Source organism: Prosopis cineraria, unplaced genomic scaffold (assembly GCF_029017545.1).
Source record: "Prosopis cineraria cultivar Desert tree isolate PC_DT_omini unplaced genomic scaffold, ASM2901754v1 PC5, whole genome shotgun sequence".
NCBI lineage: Eukaryota > Viridiplantae > Streptophyta > Magnoliopsida > Fabales > Fabaceae > Prosopis > Prosopis cineraria.
In genome coordinates, this window is record NW_026555336.1 from 35908537 (window position 1) to 35925326 (window position 16790).

The 16790-nt window shown below is 32.8% G+C and overlaps 2 protein-coding genes and 1 pseudogene across 2 annotated transcripts; 1 reads left to right on the forward strand and 2 right to left on the reverse strand.

The window, feature by feature from the left end:
* Positions 1–1968: 1968 nt before the first annotated feature.
* LOC129310869 (uncharacterized) lies at positions 1969–7221 on the forward strand. The gene is made up of 3 exons (XM_054952774.1): positions 1969–2122; positions 6193–6356; positions 6912–7221. Exons 1-3 carry the CDS (start codon positions 1969–1971, stop codon positions 6981–6983), a joined length of 390 nt encoding a protein of 129 aa, XP_054808749.1. The 3' UTR covers positions 6984–7221.
* On the reverse strand, positions 2757–5790 carry LOC129311342 (high affinity nitrate transporter 2.5-like; annotated as a pseudogene).
* Positions 7222–13131: 5910 nt separating the features above from the next.
* Positions 13132–15884, reverse strand: LOC129310927 (high affinity nitrate transporter 2.5-like). The gene is made up of 2 exons (XM_054952820.1): positions 14659–15884; positions 13132–13779 (listed from the first exon to the last, which is right to left on the reverse strand). The coding sequence occupies exons 1-2, from the start codon at positions 15801–15803 to the stop codon at positions 13401–13403; spliced, it is 1524 nt and encodes a 507-aa protein (XP_054808795.1). The 5' UTR covers positions 15804–15884; the 3' UTR covers positions 13132–13400.
* Between the last annotated feature and the right edge of the window lie 906 nt (positions 15885–16790).

Genomic DNA, 16790 nt, shown 5'->3' on the forward strand with positions numbered 1-16790 from the left:
AAAAAAGTTCATTTGAGGCCTTTCTAATTTTGTTTGGACATAAAATTTTTTGAAAAGTGCTTTTAAGAAGAACTTGTGTTAAAACTGAAGTTGGGAAAAGAAACTTATAAAGTAACGGTCATTGAAAAAAGTGAAGTGAAGTTTGCATTTGATATTTTAAAATTGTATGAGGTTTTTCTCTCCCTTTATTCTCACCCTCTCCAATTTGGCTCGTGACGGATGCGAAGCTTCCTTGGTCTCTCATCCATCGTCTCTCATCATAAAATATTCATAAAGAAAAACACTAATAAATTAATACATTAATATCAGTAAAATCAATACATTTATATAATGCATAATAAAAATAATCAAAAAAATCATAATTTTTATAAGTTAGTAGCAATTTAATTTATTTATTAAAATCCGGGCAACACATTTTTAAATTTAAGTTTTTTAATTTATCAAATTATTTTAAATTGTTCAATTCTACCATTTAAAAATAAAATTTTAATTTAATATTTTGTTTAAAAATATCAAATAGTAGTCACAAAAATATTTATCAAAAAATTCACATCTTTTTATTATAATAATAGATTCTGTTAATTGAATATTTTAAATTTTATCATTTAATTCTAATTTTTTAAAAATCAAGATTTTTGATTTATCATTGTATTTTATATTTATAATCTATTTTTTTAAATGTAGTAATTTTAAGTTTAATATTTTTTAAATATCAAATTAGTAACAAAAATATATAAAAAAATTTATATTTATTTTTGTCATTATACATCTTAACAGACTTTTGAATCAAATTATCTAAATAATTTTAGTATGCTTAACTAAATTTAAAAAAAATATTCAAAGATAAATTATATTATAGTTATATATATTTTTTTAACCTCAATTGATTCTCAACCTCGGTTACAGATTTGTTTAACCCAAACACACATTATATTTTATAAGGCTATTCAAGTTGAAGAAAGAAAAATCATTGAGATTTAAGAGAGCATTTTGCATGGCATTTTCTATGTTTATATCACTTTCTGAATCACCGCTTGACCATTCTTCAACACAACACGTTCACATGTGATTTTCCTTTTATTTTGATTGTCATGCTCTTTGGATTATTCCCCACCAAATCAAAACACGCGTCTGTTGCTTGTAATCTCCTCCTCCTCTTTTTTTTTTCGGTGAGATTCTCGCAAACTAGTGCTTTTAGGACGGTAAACAAACATTTTAATTAAAAAAAAGCATTTAAAATTTTCAATTAAAAACATAAATAAAATAAAAGTAATGTTGTTATTGAAAACTAAAAAAAGTAAATACTTCCTTCTATAAGGCTCTAGCTCTATTAAATACTTCCATGAGATTAGAGAAATTAGCTAGAATTGGTTAAATCTCAACTTGTTTTTTTGGTTATAACTTTTCAATATTGCCCCCTAATTGGTATAGTCCATTGTGATTGTGAGATAGAAGGGAATGGGGAAAAGAAAAACAGAGAGACCAAAGTATTTTTTAAAATGAGTACAAATGTTTTATTAAATTTCATAAAGGGTCTTGTATTAAATATCAATGAATATAATCTCGTTCCAACCACTTAATGTAAATGAGGCTCTATAAATTAATTATTTTTACATATTTTGTTAACATAAGACGCGTATTGGGTCGTGCGTAAGCAAATTTACATTGTTGTAAATTAATTACTGCGAGGAAGGGATGGTATGATTTCAAATTAGTCTGAAGAAGTTTTTTTTCACTTGGCTTTAATAATACTCTTCCCAATCAAATAGTCCATTTTGAATCATTAGTTACTTGAAATAATAACTAATTATTATTACTAGAATGAAAGTTCATAACATATGACTGTTAATAAATATTTGAGTTTTTAAACAAACTGAAACCTCGTTTAGGCTAATCTCACGAGTAATTGAGAAATTTTGTGGGAGTAACTGAGCCCATTATTAGAACATTGCAAGGTCCAATAAGCCCATGGAGTTTCTCAATATTATCCTCATCAGGCCCAATACGACAAGATCTGTATACGACGTCAGTTACAGAACGGACGTCGTTCCCAAGGTTCTAATGCTTGTGGTTGTGGCTCGCTTGATGAAGCTCGGCTCCAATGGGCGGAGGAGCCGAGGAGGTACGTCGGTGATTATAATAATTACATCTCGGTTCAAAGCCATTGCTTGTTTCGCTTACTTATAAGCACGTTAAGTGCTTTCTCTGACTTTGTGTTCACGTAATACTGCTTTAGGTGCAAGTAATTTCAGAATAACATGGTTTTGTTTATATTGAAAATTTGTTGTTTTCTATTTTTTTTTCCCTTTCATTTTTCCTCGGCCTATTTTCGCTTGTTTTAACTTAATCGTACCGAGCAATGTGGTTCTATTTATATCTTGTGCTAATTTGTTTGGATTTAGTAGACACAAATTATTTTGTCGATTTAAGGGGATTCCTCCTTCACACGTGGCTTCTTTGCTGGTTATTATGACTGAGTACTTTCTCTGGTTTTATCTTTCAAGGTTGTGTTGCTTATTTTGTTGAAGTTGAACGAAGTTTGAAGATTCTATAAGCACACTAATAGGCATTTTGGTTAACATTGTATTGTTTCAAGTCATTTTGGTTAAAACTGTATTCTTCCTAATCTCAATAACCCTGGGATTTGGCATGAAATTTTTCCTGAGTACGTCGAAGACTATTTATGAAGATTTTTGACCATATTGATATGTGGAAAAATATTAATATGCAGTTATGCATATCAAATTAATCTTGACTTTTCCATATATGTTATGCTCAAATATTATATAAATAAGTTTTCAAGTGCTTGGAAAGTAAAATTCTCATGTGCTAAGAGGATATAAATGATTGTGAACTGACATGATCTTTGAAATATTACAGTCATCCCTATATTAATAAGCAAACTAGAATATTGAGACACCTTAATTCTTCAATGAAGGCTTTCTTCATGCTAGTGTGTTTTGTGGCCCCTGAGGAACAATCAAGGATTATGTGTTGTGGCTTCAACGGAAGATCTGGTTGAAGAATGAACTCTTTTGCCTCTTTCACTTCTGCTTATGTTTGCAAATTTCATGCTTGCAAGATGAGAGCCTTTCTGCTGCTCCGTTGAGTTCCACTCAGACAAGTAGTAATCTTCTTCTGCAACCTTTTTAGATGATGGAACGCAAAACATGCCACCCCATTGTGGGAAGTAGATCAAACATAGTGGGAGGGTGCAAATTATCATCATCACACCCATTAGGGTTATACCTCTTTCTTTTGAATATTTGGATCCTTTGAAGAAAATTAGCTGTGTCAAAACAGCACCCACATTTCCTCCACCTCCCGTCATTCCAGATATTACCCCCAGTGATCTGAAATATAGATCCAAGTTATTAGAAACAACCATAAAAAGGCCTATACACTTTGTTAATATAACTCCGTTCATATGAAGAAAGTTGATCGGCCTCTGTATTTGTGTGTGCATCTTTTGACTGGTGCATGTGTATGTAATTTTTCATTCTTGTTGGCTGAGAAAGGCTGTAGGATATCTTTTCAGGCTTAGGGATTATTATTTTTCTCCACTCTGGAAATCAGTCACCACCAGTTTTAAAGCCATTAATTGATTACCTTTATCGTTGTTAAAAAAAAAAAAAAGAAAATGCATAAAGCATGAGGTCAGAAAACCTTTTTTTTTTTTTTTTACTTCAAACTGTTAACCTTTCAACGAAGGTAGGATGACTTTGCCTAGTGTATTACATATATATATATATATATATTCCATTGTTGTTGACTATTGTGTCTGATCTGATGGTTCCTATTTCCTACAAAATTAAATTTTAGTGAATTTCATGGCATCTTTCTTTAGGTCTTGGAAATGTGGAATGCTCTGCAGAATGCTTTCAATAAATAGCTGGAAATTGGACTTTACTGGGGGAAAAAAAACACTAATGCCACACCTGGTAATATTGAAGAGGGAATTTTTTTTAAAAAAAAATATTTGGGACTAAATGTTTAAACTGATAAGAAGTTGGGGGGGGGGGAGGGAATGAAAACATACCTTCTTGAGACAAACGGAACCACCCCAAATGTCAGCCCACAAGCAGCTTGAACAAAGATAGAGAATATGATCATGATAATGATGGATAGACTAAGAGATCCGACTTTGCCAAGGATTATACAGAATACACCTCCTAAGGTTTGACACAGCCATAAGGCCCATAACCTACCTCTCATTCCAAACCTCTTTGCCATTGCATCTGATATATAGCCCCCTGTTGGTCGTGAAACCACATTGGCTAATCCGAAGCTTGCAGCGATTATTCCTGCTGTATGGAGTTTCAGATCAAATCTGTCATAGAAGTATTCAGCTATGATATTATCCATTGTTAGCTCTACTCCAAAGCAATATCCATAAGTAAATGCTAGAATCCACCCTCTGTAGTTTGTAATCCCATAAAACAGCACCTGTGGGAAGTCATCTTTTGGCCTTTCCCCTGATTTCTTCAGGCCATGGAAGTTCCCATCTGGCAAATCCTGGCCAAATATTAATATGGCAAATGCTGTCAACATTTGAAACATTGCAGGAATGAAGAATGAAATTCGCCAGGCTGTGAAGTTGACAGCACCTATACTATGGATTAGTGCAAAGACAAGGGGCATAAGGAGTTGTGTGGCTCCTCCTCCAAGGTTTCCCCATCCAGCTGCTACTCCATTTGCAAAACCAACTACGGGAGAAGAAAACATGGAGCTCATCCAGAACTGGGCTGAGACAAAGGTGGCTAAGGAGAAACCTGTCAAGAATCGCACAAGAAGGAAGGAGGTAGCTGATGAGATTGTGGAAGTGAAGAAGACAGCTGGTACTGTGAGGAGAATGATAGAAGCAGAGGCAAGACGGGGCCAACTAAGTCACAGGCAGTCCCCATTGCAATTCGAGCAAAACAGCTCCTGAAACAGACGCAATCCCAGCATTTCCAATGTCTGTGGCTGTAAGGTTGAGGTTATCACGGATGATTGGAAGGAGAGGAGGCGCAGCAAAACTGGAGAGAAAGCATGAGAAGAAGGAAATCCAAGATAGATGGAATGCACGCATGTGGGGCTTAGCCACTGTGAATAATCTGAATTCTGTGGCCTTGTGATCAGAATCCACAGGAAGGGCAAACTCTGATTGCAGAGATTCGATTGTAGAACCTGAGACATCCATACTTGGCCCTGCAAGTGGAGGATTGAACTAAAGAAGAAAGATATCTATTGGAAGTATGATGAACATGTGATATTTAATAATTTCCTGCAGATACGAAGACAGTAGTGCTTCCCTTTTCTGGTTGTTAGTCTATGAACAGGTAAACAAATTATGGTTAAAAACTGAGACTTCGAGAGTTGTAACCAGGAAAGATGACTTTCATGGGTAAGAAAGGCGTGGTTTGGTGCTCATAACTTCCTTCGTGATTCCGAGTCTCATTGTCTTCTCTTAGTTTAAGATTCGGAAGAGTGAACCAGCTTGAAACTTATAGGCAACAGAACAGTCCTTGGCTTGCCTATAGCTTTGCTTGAAGTATCCAGCGTCATGCGTTTCTTGCTGCTGGAAGAGACTGTTAGAGACAAGTAGTTTTGAATATGGAGAACTGAGCGAGATAATGAAACTGAGAGGAAAAAAACAGAAAGCACTCGCGTTTGTTGACTTTGTTGGGGATTTCTGTCTGTGTAGCTTTTCTCAACTCTCGGAACGACCAACTTACCCTTGCACTTCCTGATATGGTGGTCAGTGGAGCACTAGCATTCATGGAAGCTCTCAATATCTATGGTAGGCAAAGCAACACTACTCTATGTAACATAGTCAACCCCCCCCCCCCCCCGGAAAAAAAAAAACTTTTGAGGAATTCGGTGATTTATTCTAAAATTAGTCAAACCCGGAAAAAAAACTTTTGAGGAATTCGGTGATTTATTCTAAAATTATTTCTCATTATTTCTCTCATTAAATATCTTTCATTTTCTCTTCCTCATTTTAATGAATTTAATATTTTAAATTGCATTTAATTGACGTCATAAGTATTCGTAATTTTATGAAAAAACGTTTGATACATTGAGGCAGAGGAGTTCTAAAAATTGTTATAGGAACTCGTCCGAGCTGTTTTCAAAGACCTCATGCCCCTGTTTGCATCATCTTGCGCTAACTATTGTGGGAACCTGTGCACTAAAAAATTTGGTTTGCAGCATCCTGCAACGTAGAGATAGGAATGAGAATGAGATTCCCTTACTCCAATATTTGGCTGGAAGAATTTAAGCTCATCACTCATGAATGGGAATTGCTTGTCAAGTCGACGGAATCTGCTTCTTTCTTGGAAATGATTTTTCATTTACTTCCTCCATCTCTATATGTAAGTCAATTTTAATCGCTTTATGCATACTTAAAATTAGTTGAAATTTATGAACTGTCCAAAAATTATCAGTACTTCCCAAAACCATCCTCATTGAATTGTAACCTCATCTTAATTATACTCTTGCCTTTTAAAAATATAAAACATTTTTAATTAAATTACATCCCCTAATAATTTAGTTAATTGACTTTAAATTGATACTATCTTTTTAAGTTTATCTTTATTCAATAAGGTGTATTACTTAAAGGTAAAAAATTAAGTGATTTATTTATTAAGAGTATTTTTTAAAAAAGAAATTCATTAGTTACACATTAAAAACTAAAGATATCCTATAGTATTTTTTAACAAAAGGAGCATCTCTTTTTCTACTATCTTAATTTCGGGGGAAAAACTATTTAATGCTGCCTAAACCTTCAAAAGAGTGCCTTGTATATGAGAACAGAGGGAGTAACAAGAATGCTTCAACCAACTCCACTTGGAGCAATTGTATCATGTCAATATTTTAATAGGAACATGGCTAGTTAAGTCATTAGACCATTTGGAAAGTGTTATCAGGTATTGATCAAAGTCACGAGGCCAAATTATATCAGAGGCAATAATACAAGTTTTTGCAGTCCAATTCGATGATTGAATGGTGGGGGACAAGACAAGCACCTAACCTTCCCTCCTTCCTTATTCGTCACTTGGCCAAGTTTGTGAGTTACAAATGTCTCTCTCTCTGGAACCCTGGTCTGGTCATATCTTATGTTTTTTGTGTGTGGGTGTCTGTTTAAACTGAGGATTCACAGAAGTACATATTACCTGACTAGATGTTTTCCTATTTAAAAAAAAAAAAATCAAATATTTGAAGAGTATTTTTGTTATATCTAGTAGCATATTGTCCTACGTGCTTGCTGTGGACTTGCTAGGCTTTGCTGCGAAATTCAGAAATATTGTACTCCCTCTGGTCCTTTTTATAGGGCAGAGAGAAAAAAAAAATTTTTGATCCTATTTATGAGCCACATTATTAAATTTTTATAACAAAATTTCTCTTTTAACCTCCATTAAATGTTGGAAAAAAATATATATTATTGAAATATGTATATTTAATAGGGATTAAAGTTGATACAACAACAACAACAACAAGCCTTTATCCCACTAGGTGGGGTCGGCTACATGGATTGCAAGACGCCATTGTGTTCTATCATTTATTAAGCTTTTAGAAATATTATTAATTAAGAGATCACGTTCAACAACTTCCAAGAGTGTTCTCTTAGGCCTTCCTCTACCTCTCTTAATCGGACTCAAAGTTATATGTTCCACTCTTCTCACCGGTGCCTCCCTTGGTCTTCTTTGTACATGCCCAAACAATCTCAACCGATTTTCTACCATTTTTTCCTCAATAGGTGCCACCCTCACTTTTTCACGTATGTGCTCGTTTCGAATTTTATCTTTACGTGTATGTCCGCACATCCATCGTAACATTCTCATCTCTGCTACTCCAACTTTATGCTCTTGCTGTCCCGTTAGAGCCCAGCATTCACTACTATATAACAATAGGGATTAAAGTTGATAACTTATTAAATTTTAAAATAGATTTAATGAGTTTTAAGGTTTTTCTTAATATTGGTGAAACATGTTGGAAGTGATTTATAAATAGGATTAGAGAAATAAAAGGGTTTGAGGAATGCTTGCATGCTGAGAAAGGTTAGAATTAAGTTTTATTAGATGATGAATGCGGGTTGTTATGAGAAAAACATTGGGATACACAAAGTAGGATATGTTTGGACATAGAAATGTGAGTAAATAAATGTTGGTTTTGGATATGCTTAGTTCGTCAGGCTGGGAAGAAGGGCATTGCACTGGACTGGAGAAAAATTAAGACGGGAGACATCAGAAGGATGCGTATGTAATTGGCAAAATGTTGACTGATTCTTGAGTAGATGAGAATAATACAGTAGCAACCATTTGCGATGCTCACTTGGCCCAGTGCATAAAATAATTTTTTTAATAAGGTTGGATATATCAATAAAATTTATTAAATATATATTATAATATTTTTTAAAAACACAAATATAAATTTTTTAAAGATACTTTTTATTTAATATAATTTTATTTGTAAAATATTAGATGGAAAGAGAAAATATAATGAGAGTAAAAGCATAATATTAAAACAAAAATAATTAATAAAATATTATTTTTATCAATGCGTTTTATCTTTTAACATATTGAATCACATTCAAAAGAGTATTTTATAAACTGAAAGAGGGGAGTATAAATTAATTTGAGGAATAAGAGAATTATTGGTTGTCATTGACCTTTTTTTAAAAAAAAAAAATCTAGCATGAATACGAAGAGTTCAAATTTTTTTTTTTTACAATGACAAATTGATTGTATATATTATGCTATAAAAGCGGGATAGTTATGTTCTGCTATCAAAATTAAATTCAACTAAATATATTGTATACATTTAATAAGAACAGAAGAACAACAAAAAGTATGCAAAAAATGGAAAATCAAATTTCTTATATTTATATGCCTCTGTATTCCAAATACAGTGATACAAAACTGTATGTGTGTGTTGGGTAAAAAGAGAGCTGTATGTGTGTGAAATTCATATATTATTTTTATTTTTTTATTATTTTTTTCTTTCTCCTCCTAAATCTACTATATATATTTATTCATTTTTATTATTATAAGAGATCTTGAATAAAGATATAGATGACAATTTTGTTTCATATTTTTACTCTTTAAACTTATTTTTATTTATAAATACAGGATGTAGTGTTATAAAAGAGTTGCAATTTCATATACTCCATTTGTCTCAAATATAGGGTATTTTAATTAAAACATAGAAATCAAGAAAAATAGTTTGGTAATTGATACTTCAATTTTTTTTTAAATTAAACTTTACCCTTCTTTAATACTACTTCTTCGGTTGTATGTATAGAGCAAATTTTCAAAGTCTTACTTAATCCTAAATATAAGACAAAGATGTCGTAATAATTCTTTGTTTTTTCAACCATACCCTTTCAAAATTGCAATAAACTATTGGCATACTTTTAATTGCTATGCAACATTTTATTCTAAATTTATTGTCATTAATCTCAGTCAAAAATAAAATTGGAAAGTCACACATTTTTCTATAAGTTTAAAGCATCAACTATACCATAACTCTTTAAGAATCATGATATTACTCACTTAACTTTACCTGTAATTAGAACTGAGGGAGTATCAATTATTAATATTTAATTACGTGGGAGTTAGGTATATGTTTTAGGTAACAAGTTACAAATTGCTCTTATATTTCCATGGGTAAATAAGCAAAAAAAATTTTTAAATTTTAGATCTAATAGTACCATCGATCCTAAACTTATTTATTGTGTAAATTATTTTTTTAACTTTTAAAAATAGTATAATCTGATCCCTAACAGCTATTGTTAGCAAAAGTTAATTTTAACAGTTAGTTAATAAAAAATGACAGAAATGATCTCAAAAATTATAGAAAAGGATCCCAAAAGTTTTTGTCATTTCTATAATTTTTTGGATCCTTACTATAATTTTGGGGTTTTTTATTGTAATTTTTTTTATATGCCTTGCTATATTTGAATTGAAGATTGCTTTTGCATTATTGGAGATGGAAAACTTCCACTTGCCACATTAAAAAATTACAGATAATTTTCTTGGTCAACAACCGCATGTGTGAATTTAGAGTAGAAAAAGTTAATATAAATTAGTTAAATTAAACTTGTATAATTTTTCATTAAAAATATAAGATATTTTTAATCAAATCTTGCTTCTAATAAAGTAGTTAAATGCCTTTTAACTAACATTATTTTTTCATTTTTATTCTTATTTAATAGAGTGTTTCACTTTAAAGTAAATATAAAATAATTTATTTATTAAAGGTATTTTTTGAAAAAAACATGTTAATTATATCTTAAAACACTAAAAATATGTTATATTTTATAATATTCAATTCCTCAAAAAATGTCTCATATTTTTAAATTGGGAGAGTATATTTTTTGCCAGTATATATTTTACATTTAATTTTATATATATACATATATATATATATATATAAAAATACACAGCCACGGAAAATCGTGAAAAAAAATAAATCCGCTCACATCAGAATTCAAAAGGATTATGCACTCTGATGGTGAAACTTTAAACATTATGGTTTCAAGATTTTCATGGATTACATTGTGATTTGCGAGTTAGCCAATCAATGTAATTATTTGTTTTTCTTTAACACGTGGTCAAAATATTTGTCATCTTTTAATAAATACTAAACTTCATTTTTTTTTTCACATTTGTGGCTTCGGTTGAACTGCTACATTTGTGATATGAAATTAAAAAATGAAAAGAAATCGCAATATTGAAGCAATTGAAGAACGAGATTAACGTGCACATAGTTAATGGAGGTGTAAGATGAGAAGTGATTGGCGTTTTTTTAATGGGAGTGGCTGCTTGGAAATAGTTGAAAATGAAGTACTCCCTCCGTTTTAAATTATAAAATCCTTTTAAAAGAGTTTTTTCGTCTCAAAATATAAAATATTTTAAATAGATTAAGATTTTATTAAATGTTTCAATTCTAATATTATCCTTTCTCTTTTTATAATAATTTTCATCACTTCTCTTTTCATTATATTAAATGATAGGTATTTTGAAAAGTTTATATTTTTATTTTGAAAAGATAAAGTTGTTAGGTGTATTTAATGAGGTTTATTGGTATATAAAATTTTATCTAAAAATATCTTATAATTTAAAATGGAAGGAGTACCTATTTGGATTGAATAATTAATTAATTATTTGGGCTAAATAATTGGTTTCAATAAAAAATTTTCAAACAGCCAAAAATTGAAATAATTAATTATTGAGGTAAAATGACGTTTTGAAATAAGCTGGAGAGAGGTTGCTTATCAATTCAATTTTACTGTTGAAGCATTAATTATTTGTCAACATCTCTAAGTCGCAAGTATTTACCCTTGTGTTATTACACGTTTAATTTAAATTTTTATAATTAATTAAATATATAATTTAAATAATATATTTTACTTCTTAAATAAAATTTAATAAATTTAATAATAGATAAAAATTTATTAATAATTTAATTTTAAAAAATAATGTCCTTTATGATAATTTGCACCATTAAAATTGATTCTGACTGAATTGTTTGAACATCTTCAATTCTATTAAAATAAATTTTAAAAAAATATTATCTAAACAAATTGCATTATAATATAATCAATTATAATTAAAATTAATTATATTAATTAATTATTTTTATAATTAATTATTTTCAACTAAAATTTAAACGGGTTTGTAGTATCATTGAATAAATTGAATCTTTCAAAGAGTGATTGTTTTATTTTTTTTAATTTTAATAGAATATTTTCTATTAATCTGGATAATATTTAATCGTATATACATTATAAAATTTATAAAAACTATATGAATTATGAGTGATATAATTATTCTTTTAGATCCGTAAAGTAACTGAGGCTAACGCTAGTTACCTAATGAATTATAATGTAAAACTAAATTTGAAGTCCCATGCATTGCACAGGATAGCTTTTAATTTCTAAAATAGAAATAAAGAATTTAATACTTGGCAAAAATTGAACTTTTAAGAATTGTTAGATTAATGTGCTTAAGAAATATTTGGAACTATATTTTAAAATATTTTTCTATAGACAATATTAGTGATGCTGGTCTTTGGTTGAAGACTTGAATAATGATTTATTACTTTTAATTCATTTATACTTTTAACTTTAGATATTGCAAAATGTAGCTATCTATGAGTAAACACAGGTTGGCGTAATTAACATTGTATAGTGATTGATCTTGACTTTTATTAATATCATTATACAAGACAGTATAATTGAGAATTGCCTTCGTTTCATGTCCATCGAATGCAATAGAACCTCTTAGTTTAGATTTGATCCATTTAAGGTAATTGTCTTGAGAACATGTTTGCCTAGGAAAGTAAACGCAAGGCAGGTTCCATGGTAAAAACCGGCAACTTGATCTATGTTTCGAAATAAGCACGAGTGCACGACTAGTAGTCCTATGTTAAGTGTGAGCTTGTGAAGAGGTAAAGCAGAACTATTGATGGTATTGATGACTTATGTTGCGTAGAGGTTTGCAAAAGAGTCACTGTCTTGTTGGGACTTTGGTATTGCATCTGAAGTATAGTAATCCATCGAATCGCCTGGCAGCAATGAACATATGTAGTTATTGATAAGGTCAACAATGTGAATTGTTAGAGCAAAAATAGCTCTATCTGTGATGTAGCTCGAATTGGTGTATTTATAGATTAAATCTGGGTACGTCGCAGAAACAATAGCATCATGGGATCAATATAATTTGTAATGTTAAGTCTGGGGAGAATATCAATCTCAACAGAGTCATCATGAGGCATCCCCAAATACCATCTCCAAGCTTAAGCAACCAATTAGAAAATTCTGTGATTTCACTGCCATCACCACAGTTAGCTCCAAAAGAAAGACACATGTTTTTGGTGAGTTTAAACAATTTGCAATGCTGTTACAGACGTGATGCATTGACGGATGCGTTGATAATATCGGCTTTAATGCCCTTTGAAATGATAGGCAATATTTGACGGAAGTCATCACCCATGACAATGCACTTACATCCAAATGGCATTTCATTATGCATTATATCTTTAAGGGACCGATCAAGATTTTCAATACAATGCCTTTTGATCATGGGAGCTTCATCCCAAATGATTAGCTTTGTTGCAATAATTTATCATGTAAAATTATTTAGATTCAAACCAAGGTCAAATCACATAACCATTCTAATACTTAGATGTTCTCACAACCCAAAAAGTAATATTTGCAAGCGAGCCACATCAATTTATTTTCTACGGAATTTACATACTGGTAGACTAGTAGACATAACTAGCAGAAGAAAGTAGATTTCACAGACGCAGTGTACATAATCTTCAAAATACCATAGCCAACCCTATATCTATAAGCAAGCCAGAATATTATTATTGACACAATAAGTTGATTCTTGAGAGCACATTGCAAATCTTCAGACACGTGGTGGCGTGACATCATCAGAAGGCCTGGTTGCAGCAGAGCGAGCACTGCTTCTGCCTCTTTCACTTCTGCTGTTATCTGCAAACTTCAAGCTTCCATGGTGGGACCCTTTCTCTTGTTCCTTGGAACTCCACTCAGACAAGTAGTAATCTTCTTCAGAAAATTGCTTCGACGATGGACCACAAAGCATGCCACCCCATTGGGGGAAGTATATCAAACATAATGGAAGTGTGCAACATATGATCATCACACCCATTAAGGTAATGCCTGTTTCTTTTGAATATCTTGATCCTGTGAAGAATATTAACTGCGTCAAAACTGCACCCACGTTTCCTCCACCTCCTGTCATTCCAGAGATGACCCCCAATGATCTGAAATATATATGCATGTGTGTGAAAGCAAATTATTAGTATAAACTCTTGAGCACTTTGTAACATATAGCTCTGTTTTATACATATGATGAGACTAGTCGAGACTTTGTTTTGTGTGTGTGTGTGTGTGTGTTTTGGTCTGTATTAAGTGCATTGCAAGTGAAGTGAAGAGATGTGAGGGACCTACAAGTTAAGGAATCTAGATTCTCAGAAGTGCAATTTAGTTGAAGTGAATAGAGAGAAATTAAAAGAGAGAGGTTAGCTAGATCTACCTTTATCTCATTAAATTCTATAGAGACCAGCCTCACTTCTCTTTATTCCTCTCTCTGAAGTCACTTTGAGAGATTTTATTTATACTTTCTCTTTTCACTTCAGTTGAAATGACGTCAAAGAATTTTGATGTATTGAAATATCTTGCCAATTGATTCCATAAATCAATTATCTTCTCTATATATGGTCAAAAATAAGGTGCAGAGAAAGCAAGCATGAAATATATACATGTCAGCAAAACAGATTTATTTATTCAAACATTTCAACAAAGGTAGGATGACTTTTCCTAATATATTATATATCTTCCGATTTGGTTTAGTTAATACCTCTAATATAGCGGCCCCCTCTTCCTAACAAGTTAAACTTGCTAAATCAGAAGTTTCTTATATTAATTTCTTTTCTTTTAGGTGAACCGGACAAACTTAGTCGACCCTTGAAAGTTCGAAGGCAAAATCTTCAGCAAAATGCTTTGAATAAAAAGTTTTACGTTACTGGAAAAACTCATCATGGCATACTAGATAAAATTGCAGAAAAGGGAAGTGGTTTGAGCATAGGAATAAATAAATCCTTGAATTGAGAAGAAACAGTAAAGGGACAGAGAAAACGTACCTTCTCGATACAAAAGGAACCACCCCAAAGGTCATCCCACAGGCAGCTTGAATAAATATAGAGAATATGATCATGACAATTATGGACACTGTTAAAGATGCCACCTTTCCGAGGATTACACAGAACAAGCCTCCTATGGTTTGACACAGCCACAAGGCCCAAAGCCTTCCTCTCATTCCAAACCGCTTCCCCACTAAATCTGACATATACCCTCCGCCAGGTCGAGAAAATATATTAGCTAATCCAAAACTTGCAGCAATTATTCCTGCCGTGTGGAGTTTCAGGTTAAATCTGTCATAGAAATACTCTGCTATGATGTTATCTATTGTTAGCTCTACCCCAAAGCAATATCCATATGTCAATGCCAGAATCCACCCTCTGTAATTTGAAATCCCAAAGAAAAGAACTCTGTTGAAGTCATCCTTTACCTTCTCTCCAGATTTCTTCAAGGTGTGGAAATTCCCATCTGGCAAATCCTGGCCAAATATGAACACTGCAAATGCTGTTAACATCTGAAATATTGCAGGAATGAAAAACGCTATTCGCCATGCTGTGAATTTCTCAGCACCAATATCACGTACGATTCCAAATACAATAGGCATAACAAGCTGTGTGGCTCCTCCTCCTAGGTTGCCCCATCCAGCTGCGAGTCCATTGGCCGAAGCAACGACCCGAGTAGAGAACATAGAGCTCATCCAGAACTGGGTTGAGACGAAGGTGGATAGAGAGAAGCCTGTGAAGAAGCGAACGAGAAGGAAGGAGGTAGAAGATGAGATGATGGAAGAACAATAGACTGCCGGCACTGTGAGGAGAATGAGAGAGGCGGAAGCAAGACGAGGGCCAAACAAGTCACACACGGTGCCCATTGCGATTCGAGCGAAAACTGCACCAGAAACAGAAGCAATCCCAGCATTTCCAATGTCTGTGGCTGTGAGATTGAGATTATCGCGAATGAGAGGAAGGAGAGGAGGAGCAGCGAAGCTAGAGACGAAGCATGCGAAGAAGGAGATCCAAGAAAGATGGAATGTTCGCATGTGGGGTTTAGCCGCTGAGAATAATTTGAACTCAGTGGCCTTGTGTTCAGAATCCACAGGAAGAGCGAATTTTCGCTCCTGAGATTCAATTGCAGAATCTGGAATCTCCATACTTCGCTCTTTCGACTGGAGGATTGAACGATATCCCTTGGATTACTGCAAGGAGAACGTGACACTCGTTAGTCGCGGGTACAGGAATATATATATAAAGTCAGATAGTGTGTGTCTTTTTTCTGGATGTCAGACTGTGAGCGTTGAAAGGTCGAAAACACATTAAGTAAATTGGAAAAGTGACGCGAAGATGGCTTTTCACGAGGAAGGAGGCTTCATGGCGACACGGCTGATTGTGCGTGAAGTAGTTTCAGAATTGGAAGAGACGAGATTTGAAAATTAATTAAGGCGAAAGAGAAAGCTTATGAGGAGCGTTGAACCATGCAGCAGCGTCAAGCGTTGGGCTCACACTGTTAAAAGATAGAATCATTAGGAGGCAAGTTTGAGGCGTGCATTGACTTTGGAGATGTTTACATGAGAATCAAAGAAAAGTAACATATTCATTCATTGATTCGGATATTTATCTGTCGATACAATAGCTATTGTGTCTCTGATGGAGCCTCATAAAATAGCGAATTTACCCTTTTACTTCTGTTCTGTTAGCTCTCGTAAAATAGGAAATGTAGAGACAAGGACATGTGAATAAAATAAATGTTGGTTGTCTGTGATGTTCGATGCTTAATTAAGTAATTAAATTGGTTAGGCGGGTAGAATTAATAGCGTGGGAAAAGAATTGGGGGGGGGGGAAAATAGAGAGTTGAGAAGGGTACATAGGTAATTTAGAAAGGCTAACAGATATTATTGGTGAGAAATCTCCAAGCTACGAATTAATGGGGAGCTAGAAGAGTAGCAAGGGGAATTCAGCGGACGTTAAATTATTTCAAAGAACCTGTCAATTACTACCGGCTGCTCTCCTAATAACAGAATAAATCTTGCACAATTTGTTTTACAAACCTTAAAATTTTAAACACACACACACACACACACTAATCAGAATATGTGATTATCATCCACGTAGGGAAGGCAATATTATCTTGGGCTTTTAGA